Source organism: Microchirus variegatus (genome assembly GCF_963457635.1).
Source record: "Microchirus variegatus genome assembly, chromosome: 16".
NCBI lineage: Eukaryota > Metazoa > Chordata > Actinopteri > Pleuronectiformes > Soleidae > Microchirus > Microchirus variegatus.
In genome coordinates, this window is record NC_139817.1 from 9717960 (window position 1) to 9739514 (window position 21555).

Below are 21555 nucleotides of genomic sequence, written 5' to 3' on the forward strand. Positions count from 1 at the left end.
CGATAAAGAGATAAAGAACGGCATGAGGCAAAACAGTGGAGGTATAACTTTCAATTGGACAACCACCAGGGTGTGACACTCAGGCAAACTATGTGCTGTGGAATTCTCAAAATGGATCGAAGGGCTGCACCATGTCAGTATTACATTTTGCTGTTCTCCCCTCTATGGTCTATATACATATATATACAGTGTGCAAAATATCCATTAATAATGGGAGGGGGGGGGGGGTCCAAGCTCCCAATTGTTGCACAATACTGTTTCACCACCCCAGGTGCCACCCTGCAGTATTGGCTATCTTCCCTGTCAGATGTGGGCTTGTGTGGGCCTTTTCCACAGCGCCATTTGGAAAGCAATTCATTAAAACATTAAAATACAAAATTACAAATAAAATCATTTACATTATGTCCGGTTATAAAGGATAAGAAAGCATGCAAAGTGTATTATGTTTGTAGATCATATAAAACTGAAATGACAAAAATCTTTAGGAAAAAAAACCTCGTTTTCCAATTAGATATATGTGTGTGTGTGTGTGTGTGTGTGTGTGTGTGTGTGTGTGTGTGTGTGTGTGTGTGTGTGTGTGTGTGTGTGTGTGTGTGTGTGTGTGTGTGTGTGTGTGTGTGTGTGTGTGTGGATATATATATCCATATATAAAGGTTTAAAGGGATCTGATATACTGCATATACAAGCTCACAGATGTGATTCAAGAACTTGAAACTGTGGAGGGCAGCATTGCACCTCTTAGTGTACGGCCTGAAGTTATTGGAAGAGAAGAAAAAAGGAAAAGCTGGCAGCGCCCTCTGTTGGACAAAGTGAGCAATAGAACAAAAGTGCCTCACTCGCCTCACTCAGTCACAATGGCACCATTAGACAGTTGGTTTGTGTTTTCATGTTACAGACACCTTATGTTCAAATCCTGTTAATCATTTCAGATTCCTCAACTTTTTTTTAAAACTTTGTGACCTTTGTGACTTCAAAGGCATCAAGCAAAAGCTACTTGCTTCACTATTAGCATTACTTCACCATTATGCAACAACAGTATGTAAACAATAAGCACGCACGCACACGCACACATACAGGTTTGCACAACTACTTGTATTGACTTCCATTCATTTGAAAAGCCCAAACAAAGCATTAATCACCTTAATCATAACCAGTCAATGACCTAAACCTAACCATAATCAAAGTACAATCAAAAGCTGAATCCTAAACTTTAAATAGTCCTTCGGAGATTAAGTTCTGCCTCACTAAGACAAGGTTTTGGTCTCCATGAATTCAAATGCAGATGGATTAAGGAATGGGGAAAGAAGAAGGATGAGAATGGAGGACAATGATCCGTGGTAAAGAACTTCAAACTGTGATTTGCAGCATTACATCTGTTAGAAGATGTGTTTATGTGAGAAGATAACAAATATAAGTGCATGCAAATACCACTCACATATTCTGAAGACACTAAGCAGTTTGAGGAAAAATAATTTTTTCTCTGAAGCCTCAGCCAGCTTCATGTTAGAGTGTAAGAATGACTCTGTTATGTTACAGATAGAGAGGAGGAGGAGGAGTGCAGACACAGTGTCTTAGGACACTCACTGCATTGAAGAGGAACTTTGAAGTGCGTCACTTCCCCACATTTGCTAAATGGAGTCTCCTCATAAATGTTTTTCTAGCATTTTCTCCATGTTGCAAGATAGGGTTTACTGGTTGTTGGCAACCAGCTTATCGATGTGAAGGACTGAGCCCCCTGCACTGAGGAGCTTTGAGCTGCAATTAAGAAGGATGAGACTGAGGAAATGGCGTGATAAAGATGTTTGTAGATTGAAGAACCGTTAAAGAGAAGAAGGAGGATGAGAATGAAGGATAGCAATCTGTGTTAAAGAACCATCAAACTCTGGAGTGCAAGCATTAGTGTTTAGCCTGTCCGAACTTATTGGAAGAACTTACTAACAACAACCAGTTATTGCCTAAACTTAGCCCAAATCTCAGCCCTAAACTTAACCAATTCCTCAGAAAAGAAGTTCTCCTTTGTTAGGACCAGGTTTTGGTCTCCATGAGGACTACTGGTCCTGAAGACACACATATACAAGTTCACACATATCCAATACAGGAGTGAAAGTCAAGTTTATGTGAAAAAAAATAAGCGACGGTAGCGCAGTGGTAGAGTGAGTCGTCTCTCAACTGCGGGATTCACAGTGTGGGTTTGATTCCCAGTATCCGCTACATGCCGATGTGTCCTAGAGCAGAACACGTAACCACGTGTTGCTCCTGAATGCGTGGCAACGGGTACAAAAGATGAGCGAGAGAAAACGTGCCGCGTGGGTGTGAATGGGCGAATGTCAAAACTGTTAAGGCAGCTTTGAGTGGTCATCAATAATAGAAAAGCGCTGAATAAATACAGACCATTTACCAAGTAGAAAAAATCGACTTCCAGACCATTAGACAAACACCACCCTCTTAATGCGTTAATCGTGGTGGAATCAACATGTCATACATTACCTGGACAAATAGGTTTGCTTTGGAAAATAGCCATATCCTGTTGGTGTGGCAACTGAGTCAACACTGGCCACAACTGTGTGAACAATATTCATTAAAAACATATTGAACCTTCCTTTTCCTTCCCCGGATATAACATAAACGAGCTTCTTGTCATATTTGTCCATGATTGTTTAAATTACATTATTATTACTATCATTTGCCTGCACAGTAGCTTCACTGTGATGATTTGCTGACGTGGAATTTCTCTGTGTAACCATTTTAGCCCACGTTCAACGCTTCCTCTTTATACAGCAGAGCATGCGTGCGGCAAAAAAATTGGGAAAAGAAACAAGAAAAAAGCAATAGTAAAAATAATAATAATCTTGGATTGTTACCAGCACATCTTGTTCCACATGATCATCTCTAGGGAGAAGATGGCTGATCCAGGAAAAGCACCATGAGAAAACTGTGGCCTTCAGCTGGGTTGTCTCTAGAGTACAGTTGTCAAACTCAAGTACCACACTTAAAATAAATAAATAAATAAATAAATAAATGATATGTGGACTTTGAAAACACAGCCCCTCTTTTGCATTTGGCTCCCTCTCTTTTAGCTAAGAAGCAAAAGAGAGGGCATGGTCAGTCTGCAGGTCAGTATGTGCCGTTCTATTCTACTTAAATACAGCAATGGAAAATCACCTGTTGTGAACTTTTTGTTATTTGACCTCATCTGGCTCATTTCAGCCCCCTCTGTAATTGAGTTTGACAGCCCTGCTCCACGGGAACTCCAATACCTTGTTTTTGATTTCTCTTTTTACGCAAAAACATTGGAAGTGTGCCGCTATTGTTGTGGACATTTTCTCCTCGTCGAAGAGTTACCAGTTGGCGATGATCTGTTAGATAGTTTTATGACGTTAAGATGCGAAGAAGTGTTAGTAATAAAACCTTATAAAGACACTCGAATTGATCCCGCCGTACTTGTTCTGGTTACCCTTCCCAACAGGGAGTTTACTGAGCTGTAGTAAGCAGGTTAGTAAAAGTCTGGACAGTTGTAAACTGTTGTCGGAGCCATGCAACTGTGTACAAGGCGTCGGGCGGAGAAGAAAAGTAAGGTTATATTTGTAAACAACCTGCTGCAGAAAGGCCTTCCTCATATAATGAACCCCTGGAGGATGAGCACCTGCCTCAACAACCAGGAACCAATCCGCTCTCTCTCTCTCTCTCTCTCCACCAGCTGAGATGGAAACAGTCATCATAAGCATCTTCCAGGAAACCTAAATGAGGAAGAGACTGGCAGAGAGAGAGAGAGGTGGAGAGAAAGGAAGAGAGAGAAAGTCAGTGTGCACCACCCGGCGCCAAACAAGAGCATGTTTCTCTGAATCTTAACGTTAAAACGGGCACTTACTTGACTGGGTGGTGGAGAGAGTCGTCCTGGAAGTCAAAGAGTAGGATGGAGCAGATTACGGTGAGTGCAAACTGCATTGCTGTGATGACTGGGGAAATAAATATCAGATAAAATGCATAACCATGTTACAGCAGTAAGTTAACTTAAATGAACTTGAGTGAAAGAGTCAAGTTTTTGTTGTGGTGTGGTAGCAACCTGTTGGAGCTGTAAAATGTGTAAACTAACCTTTAGGTAAAAACAATCGCAAACACAGGGCTACCTGAATCGTAGAGAATAATATGGAGGGCTACCATATTTTTTTTACCATTTAAATTATTAATATTATGCTTACACATTAATTCCAGTGCTTACTCCTAACGATTATCTGTTTTTATAAACAATATCAATGATAGTTTACTGTGAGTGATCATACGGAGACATGAAAGTGAGGTGAAGTGAGCCCGCGGGCACCGTATTGGCTGCCACTTTATGGTTTTAACATAAAACAATAAAGGTCCTGGTACACTTCCGCACAGAGCGCGCGTGGAAAACTGAATATCCGCCCCACGGAAGTCGTCCAAGCCTCGACTTGGCGATCCTCGAACCGACTGACATTTCACATGCGTCCGAGGGAGCTGTAGCATCGTTCTCTTCTTAGGAATGCGTCCTGTTCCCTGCGTCCAGACTTGTACCAACATTGGATGGTGTCGTGAGATACTACAGGACCCTGACGCGCAAGTATATCAGGGTCCGTGATATGCGATGTGCGCAGATGTATACCAGGGCCTTAAGATAGAGACACAACTTTCTTTTGGTTCCCATTGATCATAGTTGTCTATTCCCTTTTGTGACAGGAGAGCTCGAACATCAGAAAGACTCTACATTCAGTGAAGAAGTACATCATCCTCTCCTTTCTTTGCCTCCTCCTGCTCTTTATTTACACTGGATACTTGAATGGATTCCAGGCTCTAACAACCATGAATCACACCATCTTCTGGAATTATGACCATAGAGGCATCAGCAGCAGCAGCAGCAGCAGCAACAGCAGCAACAGCAGCAGCAACAGCAGCAGCAACAGCAGCAACAACAGCAGCAGCAACAGCAGCAACAACAGCAGCAGCAACAGCAGCAACAGCAGCAGCAACAACAGCAGCAGCAGCAGCAACAACAGCACCAACAACAGCAGCAGCAACAGCAGCAACAGCAGCAACAACAGCAGCAGCAACAGCAGCAACAACAGCGGCAACAACAGCAGCAACAACAGCAGCAGCAACAGCAGCAACATCAGCAGCAGCAGCAATGTGACCATCTTGCTGTGGTACTGGCCCTTTGGCCATGCAGCACCCCTGATGGGTGACGTGTGCTGGGACCTCTACCGCATCCCTCGCTGTAGACTGGTGGACCAGCACTCCATGTTCTCGTCAGCTGACGTGGTGGTCTTCCACAACAGAGAGCTGATTCAGGGCGTCCAGAAGTTGCCCTTAGACCTTCCGCGGCCCCCGGGTCAGAGGTGGGCCTGGTTGTCCCTTGAGTCACCTGCTAACAATGGAAACTTGCAGCAGTATGCGAACATCTTCAACATGACCATGACCTACAGGAGGGATTCTGATATCGTTTTGCCGTATGGCATGGTGGTACCTCAGGAGACTGAGGGACAACTGGTGGAAGATGTCACTCTGCACAAGAGCTCTCTTGTCTGTTGGGTTGTCAGCAACTATCAAAGCCACCACAGGAGAAGCCAAGTGTACCGTGAGCTCCTCTCTGTGGTTCCTGTGAAGGTTTATGGCCAATGGACAAACAATATTCTCCCCAGCAGTGACCTCTTACCTGCAATCTCACGCTGCTACTTCTATTTGGCTTTTGAGAACTCTGTGGCCAAAGATTATATCACGGAGAAGCTGTGGTGGAACGCTTATCATGGAGGGGCGGTGCCTGTCGTCCTGGGTCCATCAGTGAGCGACTATAAAGCTGTGGCTCCGCCTAATTCTTTCATCCACGTCGATGACTTTGCATCAGTGAAAGATTTGGGCAGGTACCTGGTCGAGCTGGCAAAGGACAAGAAACGCTACAGTGAATATTTCACCTGGAAACGACACTGGAAAGTGAAACGGTTGGCAGAATGGAGAGAGAGACTGTGTAAAACCTGCGTGCACTACAACAGTTTACCTCAGCATAAAGTTTACAGTCGTCTCATGGACTGGGTCAATGCTAACTAACTCTGATTTAAACCACACTAGTGCAGTGCCCGTAGAAAGTATTTTATTCCTATAGTGGTAGGATTTTTCAGTTATGGTAATGCATGATAAGGAACGTAAAAGCTAACATAATACAAACACTGTGTAGCCTCATTAGGCACAATGCAAATGTTTTCATTTTCGATTAGCATTAGGATAGCTAGCTGGTTTGTGACTGTCAGCCAAAACATTTGCATTGTGTCTAATGAGGTTGCACAGTGTTTGTATTACGTTAGCCCAAGGCTAATGCTAATTGTAGCCTGGCTAGCTTACCTTTGGGAACAGGTTCGCCAAGTTAGCTGCAAAGTAGACGCATGCTAATGAAAAATAAATATGTGCTCGCATGAATGGACACCTCGTTGTTTCAGTATAACACCGTGTTCTGCGGTGAACCATGTGAAAATGTCTCACCCACCGTGAGGACAGCCTCTTCACTCCCAACCTCCCCGCTCCAGACAGCGCAGCTGCTGCTGATGAGCCGCTGCCTGCCTGGTGTAGCGTGATAAATCAGCGAAACATAGAATTCCTCTCTACACACCATCGGGCCATGATCAACCCATATCCAAAGTCTTAGGGCAATCTTATGGAAGTAAATTAGTGCCATCTGAGTTTGAATTCGAATTTCTAACACTGAATTTTTTTGCATCGAAATTAGACTTTGAATTTTAAAAACCATCAAATTTCAAGCACTGTTTTTTTTTTGCCATTGATTTTTTTTCAACGTTGAAATAAATTCAGTGTAAAAAAATTTGATGTCTCAAAAAATTCAGTTGCAAAAAATTCAGGGACAGGGATCGATTGCTTCTCTCTGGTGACCCGGATATTAACTGATGTTTTTGCAAGTGAATTTTTTGCGACTGAATTTTTGCAAGTTAATTTTTTGCGACTGAATTTTTGCAAGTTAATTTTTTGCGACTGAATTTTTGCAAGTGAATTTTTTGAGACATCGAATTTTTGATCTACAGTGCGGCATTGTTCGGTTTAAGTTCTGTTGACGTCACATTTTAGTATCAGCTTGGTTGGAACCTCGCCAGAGCAGGTACTAAAACAAGTACCACGTACCAGGTGCTATCAGTAATGGAAAAGTAAAAAAAACAAAAAAACAAACTGAGCTGAGTCGTGCTGGAACTGTATAGTGGAAAAGCACGATTAAACTTCTCCACCTGAGGCAGGACCTCTCTATCTCTACCTTAAATCAGTAATTCCACAATAAGCAACATCCCACAACACCATCACTCCTCTGTGATACTTCACACGATGTCTCAGTAGTGTATTTTTTCCAAGTCAGTCATTCATATTCATTTATTCAACAGGTTTTTTCCACTAAACATTTTTAAAAGAAACACTTGTGTGAGTTATGGATAATGTCCTTAAGGGCAGTCTACTCAAGAAAAAGCATATTTTTATAAACAGAAACTCTGTGGGTGTAGCAGATTTTTATGGCAGGGCAGCTCCGAACTCTCGTGGACGACAACAACAACAACATCAAAGTTTGTGACTCTTTGACCGTATCGGGCAAGACCGTCTATGAGGGGGAGGGAGGCATCTGAGCAACAACACGGATGTAAAAATAGATTAAACACAAACCCCTGCATTACCATGATTGATTTCACCGTGCAGAATGATATTGACACATCCTCCAACCTGCGTAAATGATATCGGAAACGTTATTTACGGTGAAGCTATAGACGCAGATTATTTAATTCAAGCTTGCCGTGGATGAGGAGTTGTTAGACAACTACGTGTGACAACATATAGGCTAAATATTAACAGTGTTTTTACGACTCAGAGAGATGATGTTGCGCCAATGATCGTGAAGCTACTTGGACTGAAAACAAACAAAAGGACAATATTTAGACAACACGATGGCAAGCGTGCAGAGAGGGAGAGACGGATGTCAAATTTCCGAGTCAGTCAATCAAATGACCTCATTGGTCATGGAAACATGACTTTCAAGATAATTAGACAGATAGAGCCTCACTGTGATCACTCCCTGATCTGAGAGTTCCTCTGGTGCATCCACTTCCTCTTTCTTTTTCTCTTTTTTTTACAGCAGCGTGTGCATGCAGCAAAACTAAAAAAACAATATCATAGCATCATTAATAATATTTTACAAAAATATACTTTGGCATATTATTATGCCAAAGAGCTTGAGGACCAAAAAGAGCCATGTTTGCGAGATGGAGAGCCGGGAACTGAAGGTGGTGGACGCTGATAACAACAATCAAATCACATCACAGGGTATATCTCGGCTCTCCGAAGAGGAAAACATTTGGTTTTTGATGCTTCACATTTCCATATCAGCAGCTCACTGAAATGAGTGCAAATCACTCCTGACAAGGTAAGTGAATTAAGCTTTGGCAGTTTCAACGTGGCTTGACATGTGAAATAATCTGTTTGCTTCACTTGTTCAAATTTACAAACGTAAACTGTAGTGACACAGTGATACTGTAGCACAGTCCCACATGCTGCTGTGTCGTTAGGAGGAGGAGGAGTTAGGAGAGACTATGTCACCACATCCTGTGTGTTCAACAGTGACACTGAGCTCGCTTGAAGATAAATGGCAGTGATAACATCCCATCATAGGTGGATTCCCTCATGTTTCATATATACATATGTATATATATGAACACATGGATATTGTGGTCATCACCAAAGACATCCAGAGGATATCTCAAGGTAAGACACGTCCATTCGTACGGCACTTTAGAACGCATCTGAAATGTAACTGAGATTAAATTGAGCTGAGCAAATTCATCATTTTCAAAGGAAAATGAAAACAAAAGAGCTACTGTTGGGTCAATAAAGGAGAAGAAGGAATGCAGGGTTTCAAATTGCACTTTCAAAATTGTGTGCGGCTCAACACAGAACAAATGTACTCAATTTCTAAGTTCAAATATAATTCATATGTTTTTTTTTTTTGTTTGTTTTTTTGCTATGGAGTAAAGAGAAGTCTTATCCTTCTGTGCAGCAACTCTTCTGCTTTGAGTAGAATGATGCTTTATTTATTAGCTGACCTTTCTTTTCCAAATAACTCTTACAGCTTTTTGCTAAATGTGAATTGTTCATTGTGTGTCGGCTCTTATGCGTCCTTGAAAATGAATCTTCACAAAGTAGATTTAGGACGTAATGCTGCACGGACAGAGTGGACCCTCTCCGGTTCGCTTGTGCGCACCACTGTTGAATCATATTCTGATTAACTTTGACATCAGTTTGTGGTCAAATGAAGCATTTGTCAAATTCCACAAAATGTTTGTGTGACACAAGCGGACCCACAAACAAATCCTTCACACCCATGACCGGTGGAATTTACTCATTTGTAGTTTCTCTGAATCTTTCTTCCTCTTCTTCTTTTTGACTTAGGAAATAGAAATACACTCACACAGGAATAGCGCTGAGAGCTGGAAAACGTGCTCTTACACTTGACTGGGTGGAGTGGAGTTGTCGTCCTGGAAAGTCGAGGAGTGACATGGAGCGGTTCATGGTGAGTGAGACAGACGCATGAGATTATCACAGATTAGGCAGGCAAATGAATCATTGAATGTTAAGTAAAAAAGATAAACTTGTGGTGTGACAACCACGGAACAGCATTCCGAAAGTGTTGTGGTTTAAAGGAGCTGCCTGTGAGAAATGTACTGTGTGTGTGTGGGGGGGGGGGGGGGGGGGGAGGGGGGGTGTGTGTGTCTTTCGGTTATTCCCTCCATGGGATCACCCGCATATTTTTAGAGGTTTTTGAGAAATGTACTGGATTAAGACGACCACGATATATCATCAGAGATTAGGGAGATTGATAACAATTGATAACAATGGTAAAGCTATTCCTTTCACAATTTAAAGCTTATCTTACTGTACATTGCCTCTATACGCCGTTGTGTAATCAAATGTAAAATAAACAGACATTCTATATAGATTTGCTGAGTGAATAGAATAGAATATTAAAGGTGCATTATGTAATAAATCTAAATCAACTGGCCATAAAATCCTCCTAATATGTCACAGAGACTCAGGAATAATGTCCATATAACAAACTTAACTCACCAACAACAACAGCACAGCCAAAATATTTGCATTAAAAAAAAATATTTTGCAGACTGCAAATCATGTTTATGTTTGGAAATCATGTTTTGGCATGTGGCGCCACCTACCGCCGTCTATCAATCATTGCAGTCAGTAGAGTCTCAGCTGCAGAGCAAACAACGGGTCGCCAGTTACGTCAATAAACGAAAACATAAAAGACCACGGTATTTTGAATTTGAAAGTAGTAACCGTTTTTGGCCACATTCTTACATATGGCACCTTTAATTTACAAAACCCCCGAAATGGGAAAATTTGATTTTGGAATAAAGATTAAAAGTAGATTTAAACCCAAACACAACAGCATGAGTGATCTGAACTATATGTAAATGTAAGCAAATATATAACAGGATTTCCTGTTCCTGTATGTGTCAGAATGAGGTCATTCCATGATGCTAAGTCTTAATATGGGGGTAGCTCTTCAATAAAATCAGCCCTCTAAATACAGTTAGGTAGGTAGAAACGCAACTCTCTTTTGGTTGTTTGATCAAAGTTGTCAATTCCCTTTTGTGACAGGAGGGCTCGAACATCAAAAAGACTCTACATTCAGTGAAGAAGTACATCATCCTCTCCTTTCTTTGTCTCCTCCTGCTGTTTGTCTACACTGGATACTTGAGTGGATCCCAGGCTCCAACAACCATGAATCACACCGTCTTCTGGAACCATAGCCGCAAGGGCAATGTGACCAATGTGATCTTGCTGTGGTACTGGCCCTTTGGCCATGCAGCACCCCTGAAGGGTGACGTGTGCTGGGACCTCTACCGCATCCCTCGCTGTAGACTGGTGGACCAGCACTCCATGTTCTCGTCAGCTGACGTGGTGGTCTTCCACAACAGAGAGCTGATTCAGGGCGTCCAGAAGTTGCCCTTAGACCTTCCGCGGCCCCCGGGTCAGAGGTGGGCCTGGTTGTCCCTTGAGTCACCTGCTAACAATGGAAACTTGCAGCAGTATGCGAACATCTTCAACATGACCATGACCTACAGGAGGGATTCTGATATCGTTTTGCCGTATGGCATGGTGGTACCTCAGGAGACTGAGGGACAACTGGTGGAAGATGTCACTCTGAACAAGAACTCTCTTGTCTGTTGGGTTGTCAGCAACTATCAAAGCCACCACAGGAGAAGCCAAGTGTACCGTGAGCTCCTCTCTGTGGTTCCTGTGAAGGTTTATGGCCAATGGACAAACAATATTCTCCCCAGCAGTGACCTCTTACCCGCAATCTCACGCTGCTACTTCTATTTGGCTTTTGAGAACTCTGTGGCCAAAGATTATATCACGGAGAAGCTGTGGTGGAACGCTTATCATGGAGGGGCGGTGCCTGTCGTCCTGGGTCCATCAGTGAGCGACTATAAAGCTGTGGCTCCGCCTAATTCTTTCATCCACGTCGATGACTTTGCATCAGTGAAAGATTTGGGCAGGTACCTGGTGGAGCTGGCAAAGGACAAGAAACGCTACAGTGAATATTTCACCTGGAAACGACACTGGAAAGTGAAACGGTTGGTAGAATGGAGAGAGAGACTGTGTAAAACCTGCGTGAACTACGACAGTTTACCTCAGCATAAAGTTTACAGTCGTCTCACGGACTGGGTCAATGCTAACTAACTCTGATTTAAACCACATTTTTGCAGTCAGCGCAACCTGGATTACTGATTTAGCGGAACCTAAAAAGAAAAGAAAAAATACAAACATTATTGAGGTAGGGCAGTAATTCCCCAAGTGTGGGCCCTGGCTCCCCGGGCAGGCTGGGAAAGCTTATTAAAAAAGGAAACGGTATACTATATGACAAAGTGTAAATTAAACCACACATTTTATTTATTTGCATTTAATTTACGAATCATGCATTTATTATTTTGTTGCTGGGCTACTTCAAGATAATAAAACACACACCGACAGACACTTTATCCAATTGTATGCATCTTATTTACAAGAACTGTTAGATGTGGTCATTTAGTGTTGGGAAATAACTGCCACAACCACAGTCACACCAGACATACGAGAACGAAACTGCAGGCTGCTGGTTATGTATAAATGATGCTGAGTCGTGAGAACGTGGTTAAACAGAAACTAGTTGAAATCATGAAAGCTAATATGTTACTTAAACCTGTTCTACCAGTTTGCACAAAAGGTGACAAATAGAATTTGCACAGTAGAATTGGCCGTTTCCACACAGGGAATTACCCAATGATTATAGATGAGTGTCAAATTTCCAATGTGTCACCTTAAAAGTGTTGGTACACATTTATGGCTGTTTGTCTCTGTGTGGTCCTGTGATGGACTGGCGACCTGTCCACGGTGAGATACGCCTTTCGTCCCAAGTCAGCTGCGATTGGCAACAACACCTCCTCGTGATCCTTATGTGGAGGACAAAGCAGTAGAAGAACAGATGATTACAAACACAGTGAATGACATAAAATGATATAAAATATTTTTGCCTTTGAGGTTGTCCAAGGCTGTAATTTAATGCTTGGCCATTTCAACTGTTTAATTAAAATGTTCTTCTTTTCTCATTAAAAACGCCAGAATTCACAGAAAGCTATTTTAAGTACAGTTTGGAGTCCTACCTTTTACACTATATATATATGTACATACACACATATATTATATATATACACATATATATGTACATACATACATACATATATTATGTATATACACATATATATGTAAATACATACATACATAATACATACATACATATATTATGTATATACACATATATATATATACATACATATATTATATATATACACATATATATATATACATATATATTATATATATACACATATATATATATACATATATATTATATATATACACATATATATGTACATACGTACATATATACACATATATATATATATACATATATACACATATATATATATACATATATATACATATATATATATACATATATATACACATATATATGTACATACGTACATATATACACATATATATATATACATATATACACATATATATATACATATATACACATACATATATATATATACATATACACATACATATACACACACATATATACATACATGTATACACACACACATATATATATACACATACATACATATATATACATACATATATATATACATACATATATATATACATACATATATATATACATACATATATACATATATACATACATACATATACACACATATACATATATATACCCAGGAAATAACCTTTACCCTTGGTCTCTGCATACTTTGAGTGGAATATTCCAGGCACAAAAACAATTAAAAAAAAGATAATTTACTTTGGTAGAAACTGGAAGAGCATTGCATTCACTTGAAAAAATGTTGGGTTTGTCGAGTATTGAGTATTTTTTTCTTTCATGGTTGGTTTTTTGTTTTATGTAATTTTTTTTGCCAAGTTTTAAGAGTATTTGAAACAATAAACGCATTAATTCCTTTATTGAGAGCTCGATTTGAATGGTAACATGAACGGCTTGTTTGGGTTAATCAAGTGTTACTTTGATCTTGTTCATCTTGTTTGTTGACTTTTACAAAGGCACCCGTGGACTTTGGTGACTCCGGCAGGAGTCATTTGCATGCTGGAGGTTCTCTCGGCGGAGTATCTCGATAAATCAGGAAAGAAACTCCTCAGAAAAATAGGAAAAAACATTAGACAGAAAAACTGGTCAGAAATTTCAAGTGAATGTAATGAGTTTCTGTAAAAATGTGCAAAGATATACTGATAATAAAAAGAAAATGCAGTAGTTTGCAAATATTCTCAAATAATAGGTTTTAAATGAGTGTTATTGATGCAGTTATACATTTAGGATTTAGTGAAAATATCTCAGTGTAAGCAAAAAGTAAATGATTTAGCTAGTATAGCCAGGTAAAACAATGCATTATATATAAATATATGTATATAAAAAAAATCATTTGATACGTCTTAATATTTTTTTCACATCCATGTCAGTTGGTGCAAGAACTCATTGTCACTTCAGGGAATTCAGTCACTGTGAAGTATTGAGACATTTAATGCCCGTTTCTGAAAAATAAAAATCATACAACTAAAAAGCAACTTCCAGTGAACATTTGATTTAGTTATTCCGACATAACAAAGAACACTTTAACACAATCTGGTACACGGACACATTTTTTTATCACCTTGAAAAACAGCCGATCAAGTCTGGCCAGACGTTTCTCGCCATCATTCACAAGAGACGTCGAGAGAAACTCAACTGACCGTGTGTGCAAATGGCAGATTTAGCAGCTAAGTCGCCAACAAGACTTTTCTCCACACTCCCTTAAATGTTGCCTTTGATTCAGTTTGGTACACCGATCATCTTCGATCGCTCCTGAATAAGTTCAGTCAAGATGTCGACGCTTACAAAAACTTGGGTTTGGTATACAAACATGGACATTTTTAAAAAAGAGAAAAAGAAAATATTCAACATTAGAAAAGCCACTTTGTGCAAAATTCATGGTAAAATTCACCGTAAAAAGATTCTACGTTTTCCCCATTTCAATGGAAGATATTTTAGACCAATAATGTAGCTGCTTTTTACAGATGGACAATGTTTTCATACTATAAGAGGAATTATGCATTTAAAAGAACCATTACTTACATTTTTTTTTTTAAATCCCTGTTAACCCAGATTCACATTTCATCTTCACCACATATACCGACCTAGGATTTAGCTTAAGTGGAGGAGATAACCCTGGTTCTTTAACCCCTGCTGGTATTTACATCGTCACTCTGGAACTGGACTATACTGTAAGAAGAAAATGCAACTATTAAAGCCTATGGAATAATTTAATCTGCTTAATCCAAAAAATACAAGAAGCCGCATTTAACAAATAGTCCAGATTTTGATGTGGAGTTTCAGGGATAATGTGACCCCCTTCTTCAGTTGGAAGATGAGTTGGGGTTAGAAAAGAGTTTGGGTGGGGGGGGGGGTACAGTCTGTGGATTGGGCCAGGACTTTGAATGCGTTTATCCCGTCATGTGACTCACAAGTCCTGGGTGAAGGGCTTGTTTCAGGACGTCAGGTCGGTGAAGTTGGGGCATGTACAGTGGGGGGGGAGGGGCTCCAGGGTAGGAGGAAACAGCGTAGCTCTGGCTGGGAATGGGGGATGGGACCATGTTCAGTGGGGACGGGCTCTGCTCGTAATATTCGCACTCCTCATCCAGCGGCAAAGCCAGACGCTTTCCTTTCTGTCTTCGGTTGCAGAACCAAACGCGCACCACCTGCCGAGAACAAATTTTTATTTAAAAAAAACAAGCCCCCAAAATAAAGATTTTGTTTAAGTAGTGAGAGCGTCTTTGCTGTCGCACTTACATCTCTCTCCAAGCCCAAGTCATCTGAAATCTGCGTGATCTCCTGGGTGTTGGGTTTGGGACACTTGATAAAGTAAGACTCCAGAGCAGAGCGCACGGCGCCCTCTAGGCTGGTCCTCCGCTTCCTCTTTCTGGTGTCAACAAATACTCTCTCAATCTTGTACATCTAAGAGATCGGAAATGAGTTATAATGAAGTGTTGTCGCGTGCACAAAGGACGGTACAGTAAGCTCTACAAAGGTCACAAGTTCCAACTAAAACTAGTGCGCAATACCACCACTAGATGGCAGATGGTTCAGGCAGCTTGGCCTGCAAAGACCAACAATCCTATTTTGATCATCTTGTTTGTCTTGTAAACTAGCTGACAGATGTGTGTGAGTGCTCCAAACTTACATCCTGGGGATTCTCTGAGGTTTCAGCTTCATTCAGCCACCTCTGGAGAAGAGGTTTGAGCTTGCACATGTTCTTAAAGCTGAGCTGGAGAGCCTCAAAGCGGCAAATCGTCGTCTGGCTGAACATCTTGCCTGCAGGAGAACACCAAAAAATAGATATATTACCCACAACAAACTTAGGAAGAGACTGGTGGAGGAGGGGGGTCTGGAGCTGTCATCAAACAAACATTTCTGCGATGACAAATGAATAATTCACACCAAACCACTGACCTCAAACACACTTTGACACAATGCATTATTGGCACCATGTCAGCCCATAGATTCATGAACCAGCTCCACACAAACTCAACACAAGGCAGCAAATCTTACCATAAAGGTTCCCCAGGGCAAGGCCAACATCAGCTTGAGTGAAACCCAATGTGATGCGCTTGTGTTTCAGCTCTTTGGCAAATTGCTCCAGTTCCTCTGTGGACAGGTTCTCCTGTGTGAGGAAGACACATGTTAATGAAGGAATTAAGAGATGGAAAACTCAAATTCCCTGCAAAATTAATACTCAAATTTCAAAATAGCCATCAAGTATTTTACCTCCTCAGAGTCGCTGCAACCGCCGCTGGAAGAGCCACTGCTTCGCGTGGAGGAGGCCACGTTCGGCGCTTGGGGCCCCGGGGCAGCTTGAGTTGCGCTCACGCTGAAAAACGCGTTTCCTGGAAGACCGTTGCTGGGGGGCGAAGGGGACATGGACGGGGAGGATGCGGAAGACGTCGAGGGGTTCGGATTGTTGCTGCCAGGCGGGGTGATGTGCGCGATCCCAGGCCAGAAGGACGGGTTCCACGCCGCGGGGTAGAAGACTCCGTGCGGCATCGCGGCGGAGGTTGGCGGGGCCGGGTAGTGTTGAGCCTTTATCTCGGTTGAGTAGTCATCCCCGGTGTCCTTCTCCGTCTTAATTTCAGGGTGTTTGATTTGCTCCCGGGTCTCGGCTATAGGGGGGCTGAGGTTTGTAGGCTGGGTCAGTGCCGTCACGCCGGGTACCTGGCCGGTGTACTCGGGTGCAGCGAAGGCATACCAGTGCTTTGGTTGCCCAAAATCTCCTGCCTGCAAGTCAGATCCCCGGTAGTCACTGGTCATGGTTGGGAAGGGGAAAATAGTCTGCGCAGAGGCCGATGTGATGGCACCGTACGCGGCTTTGTTGTAGAGGATGCTCGGGTCTGACAAAACGCCGTGGGAAAGTTGGAATGACGCAGCGTTGCTCAGCACGTCTTGACCCAGGACCTGGGCGCAAGTGTTGGAGCGGCTGAAGTCATACGGCCTGCTTTGGTACTCCGGACTCTGCGATCTCTCCGACATCTTCCAAACGGTTTAAAAACCCTATTAACTATCTATTGGCACGTGCCTCACACTGAAAGTTATTTATATATTTTAAAAAAAAAGTGGTTTTCAGGTTTACGCACGAACCAAAAAAGGGTTGTTTTTAAAAAAGTTCTCCAATGTTTGAGTTAGAGTCCGTTTTAGGGGAAAGTTCCGCAAAAGGCCTTGTCGTTTTTGGTGCACAACATAAACACCAACACACACCAGCGGCGGCCTACTCCATGAAAATCCTGCCTCACACGCCGCCTTCCAACTCCCTTCACCTTCAAACTCACACGCTCGTCTCCAGCCAGGGCTCCACAGGTTTTCCTAATCACAGCTGCGGGTGTTACGGTGCGCCGTATCTCTCCTCTCATTGGCTGGCGCAGACAATTACGCACAGCTGACGGTGAGTTTGTGAATGACCTTGATTCTCACCCAAGCGGTGGGCGTGTTCTCACAGAAACTTTTTAGCCCACTTTTTTGCTCTCTGTTTGGGAAATTACAACATTACAAACTCAGGAAAAACGCATATTTACATTGCTAAACAGGGACTACATGGTAACACTATGTAACTCAGCTCATACATGCATTAAAGTTATCTGTAAAGACATGGCTTTGATATTAAAATCACCGTGGGCCCAATCCATTTAACCACATAAATAAAATACAGTGACACTGTAATTGTGAATAAATCTGAGTAAACTAGTGACTGAATAAATGAATGGGGAACAAAGAATGTTTGTTCTGCTGCTCATAAATTAGGGATCACAGTGATCAGGAGAGGAAAGGACTGTTCATGTCAGCCAAGTTTCACATAAAAGCTCATTTAAGGACTTTATGGGGGGAAAAACTGCATGTGTTGTATTTTTTTCCCTCCTCTATGTGCATGTTCTGTCTTCCACTATTATGTTTAGTAAATGATTAAGTATTGGTACAATTTTAATAATATTTACAGATATATTGTTTTTATTTGCACATATGTGCAAAAAATAACTTAGGAATTTTAGAGTAAGTTATTTTGCATTGTATAAACTTCACTATCAGTGTGTGTTTAGACTTTTTATTTTTATTATTTTATAGCTCTTTCCGCATCACACTTTAAAAACAAACACCATGGATAAGTCTCTCACACACACACACACAAAAAGACACCAACAGCTTTCAGGTGAACTTCTCAGAAACTCTCTCCCCTCCTTGATCGGTGGCCATTCAAAGGGACCTGGATGGTCGATTCACCGGCGCAGATGCGCTCCCCCAGCGCGAGTCGTTGGCCGCAGATTGCGGCAGGAAGACGCACTGCGGGGAGGGAGCGAGGGTGCCATTGTACGACCTGGCCCCGGGGCACCCCGTGGATTTCAGATCCCGGGTTGCGATGGTCGACTATTAGCTCCTTTTCAGATTGAAACAATAAGTCTCAACTCTTTGATTCCGCCCCACACCCACACCCACCTCCTCCACCTCCTCCTCATCCACCTCCCCCCTTGTGTGTGTGTGTGTCCTCTGAAACAAACACCAGACACAAGTTTCACTCTGGTCTGACACTGAGAAGCCCCCGAAGGTCCAGAAACAGGTCTGAGGACCTCATTGTTGTCTGCAGGTGCAATCATCAAATAATAGATAGGCTACAGTATGTGCTGTAGGAGATTTTGAAAAAATATCTGAGTTTCTATTAAGGTGGAAGATGAACAATTAAGCTGTTTAAGTTCTTATCAAAGGCGGTTTGGAGACACAGTGTTATCTTATTAATTGTCACAGGCCCTTGAAATAATGTGATGATGATAGTTCACAATGAAAATTTAGTATTTTGGAGGAAAATACTGCAATATCACAGTAATGTGTGTGGCACAAGGTCATTCTTTTGCAGTGATTCACAATAAAATGTTAGAGCAGCCATTAGGTTTTTTTTCTTCTTCTCTGTTTTTATGCTTACATGTCAAGAGCTGCTGGACAATGTCAGTATCTATTGCTATTATTAGCTCAAGTTAGCTAAAAGAAGATATTACTAGCTAAGAGAATACATTGCTATCTATCTATTAGCTTAAAGTTAGATAAAAGAAGCTATTGCTAGCTAGGAGAATACATTGCTATCTATCTATGTATCTGTCCATTAGCTTAAAGTTAACTAAAAGAAGATATTGTTAGCTAAGAGAATACATTGCTAACTGTCTATATATATATCTATTATCTTAAAGTTAGCTAAAAGAATATATTGCTAGCTAAGAGAATACATTGCTTTATCTATCTATTAGCTTAAAGTTAGCTAAAAGAAGATATTGCTAGCTAAGATAATACATTGCTATATCTATCTATTAGCTTACAGTTAACTAAACGAAGATATTGCTAGCTAAGAGAATACATTGCTATGTATCTATATATCTATCTATTAGCTTAAAGTTAACTTCAAGAAGATATTGCTAGCTAAGAGAATATATTGCTATCTATCTATCTATCTATTAGCTTAAAGTTAGCTAAGCGAAGACATTGCAAGCTAAGATAATACACTGCTATCTATCTATTTTATTAAGGACACGGTCATTTGCAGCAAATACTTGTTAAATGTGACAATCACTTACTGCAATTGTACACTCAAATACTTTTACAGTGTAGAAATATAGGAAATGTATTTATTTATTTAATTTTAAAGTCTCATAGATAAAGGGGAGAAAAAAAGAGAAGAAGCCATGTGTGTCCAGGACCAGAAGGCCTGGGGAGGCCTGGTCAATGGCTTAAAAGACATCAAACCTGAGCCCTACAAGCATTGTCCTGGACCATGGACTTGGGGGTACGATTGTCATGCAAAAGACAGACAGCAAGAGAGATGGTACAGACTTTAGGAGGTGCTTCAGAGAGAAAGGGACAGCAGAGCACAGCACTCTCGGGGTGGTGGGGGCTGGTGCAGGACAGACTTGAATAGCTGGGTACAGTGAGGAGGATGTGTGTGTGTGTGTGTGTGTGTGTGTGTGTGTGTGTGTGTGTGTGTGTGTGTGTGTGTGTGTGAGTTTCAGGGGATTTGCTCGAACCCCCTCCTCCTCCTTCCCCTAACCCAGATGTCTCAGATCTTGTCTTTAGTTCTTTGAAAGAGGCCTCCCTTAAAAAACACCTCAGAGGTCCTGCAGCTCACTTATACCCTCAGATCAGCTCGTCAAACAGACTTTGAGGGGGAAGTTTGAGATATAAGAAATCCTGGGGGGGGGGTTTGACACGGCAACAGTCACAGAGAAGCAGACTAAAATAAATTTAAAAAGTACAGTTAAGTGACACGTTTCAAGGTGGGTGGCCTTCAAGGTACATTATGCAAAATGCAGTATTGTCATACTATCTTGACTTAATTTATATTTCCAGCAACTTTTACTCCACTACATTTCATCTAACTATCTTCGTCACTCACCAACTAAAATCAGAAGATGTTGGTATTATGGTCTGTATTTATACACCAAATGGGCATGCGACTGGTCTGTAAAATAATATAACACGAGTTTGTTTCCTGTTTTTCAGTGACGATTAGTTGTCGACGCGGAATGACTTTTCAAGTTTCTTTGAACTGGTGGGGATGCCCAACTTCACCGTATTAGCACATCCACCCTTCGAGTGGTTAAGTCACGACCGTACCGTGGGCTGAGTGCTGGTAATGAAGAATTCTACTGGGTGTATACGTGATATATGTACGTCTGTATGTGTGTGTGATACTAACTGAAGATCTAAAATAAGCTTTGGGTGTAACTCGTTTACAAGAATTTGTTTTCTTTTGCCTCAAATGTCTAGTTATTTCTCTTCAGGTTTTTTAATAAACTTGTGAAAACGACACGTTGGCTTAGCTGCACCGCTCACCTGGAGTTTAATTCAGTTGCTCACGAGGCTGTAAAGCTCCTTATCAAACTGTAATCAAAAAAACACATATGCTCTCCCAAACCAAATGGACATTTTTTTGTTTATAAGACAGGAGTTCAAGCGCCGCAACCCCCCCCCCCCCGTTGAGCAACACAATTGTCTCCCACAAACAAGTCTGATGGCTTTTTGATTTTCTTCCTAACGGCCCTGCCTTTGACACCCACCTTCACAGACCCTCCACCCGCACAGGTTTTCATCTGAGGGCCAATAGCTGCCTTCCTTCCACTGTGCACCAGCACAAAGGGCTTTAATGGCCCTATGTGGCTCAATAGGGACAGGAGACTGGCCTGTCCTGTCCCCAACACACAAACACACACACACACACACACACACACACACAAGCAGCTATTCTTGTTTAGACACTGCAGCAACAAAACACTTATCCCTGCCCTTAACTATAACCAGTTAACGTCTGACCCTTAACTTAACCACGATTCAAATCTGAGCCC

At 41.6% G+C, this 21555-nt stretch overlaps 3 protein-coding genes across 3 annotated transcripts; 2 read left to right on the forward strand and 1 right to left on the reverse strand.

The window, feature by feature from the left end:
* Positions 1–4286: 4286 nt before the first annotated feature.
* LOC310937906 (alpha-(1,3)-fucosyltransferase 7-like) lies at positions 4287–6063 on the forward strand (the record flags this gene model as incomplete). The annotated part of the gene is made up of 2 exons (XM_083902295.1): positions 4287–4297; positions 5067–6063. 2 exons carry the CDS (start codon positions 4287–4289, stop codon positions 6061–6063), a joined length of 1008 nt encoding a protein of 335 aa, XP_083758421.1.
* A 2651-nt stretch (positions 6064–8714) lies between these two features.
* On the forward strand, positions 8715–11757 carry LOC310937907 (alpha-(1,3)-fucosyltransferase 7-like; the record flags this gene model as incomplete). Its single annotated transcript, XM_083902296.1, has 3 exons — positions 8715–8760; positions 9468–9565; positions 10672–11757. 3 exons carry the CDS (start codon positions 8715–8717, stop codon positions 11755–11757), a joined length of 1230 nt encoding a protein of 409 aa, XP_083758422.1.
* A 3378-nt stretch (positions 11758–15135) lies between these two features.
* On the reverse strand, positions 15136–17215 carry pou5f3 (POU domain, class 5, transcription factor 3; the record flags this gene model as incomplete). The annotated part of the gene is made up of 5 exons (XM_083902695.1): positions 15136–15390; positions 15482–15646; positions 15873–16003; positions 16241–16352; positions 16457–17215. The coding sequence occupies 5 exons, from the start codon at positions 17213–17215 to the stop codon at positions 15136–15138; spliced, it is 1422 nt and encodes a 473-aa protein (XP_083758821.1).
* Between the last annotated feature and the right edge of the window lie 4340 nt (positions 17216–21555).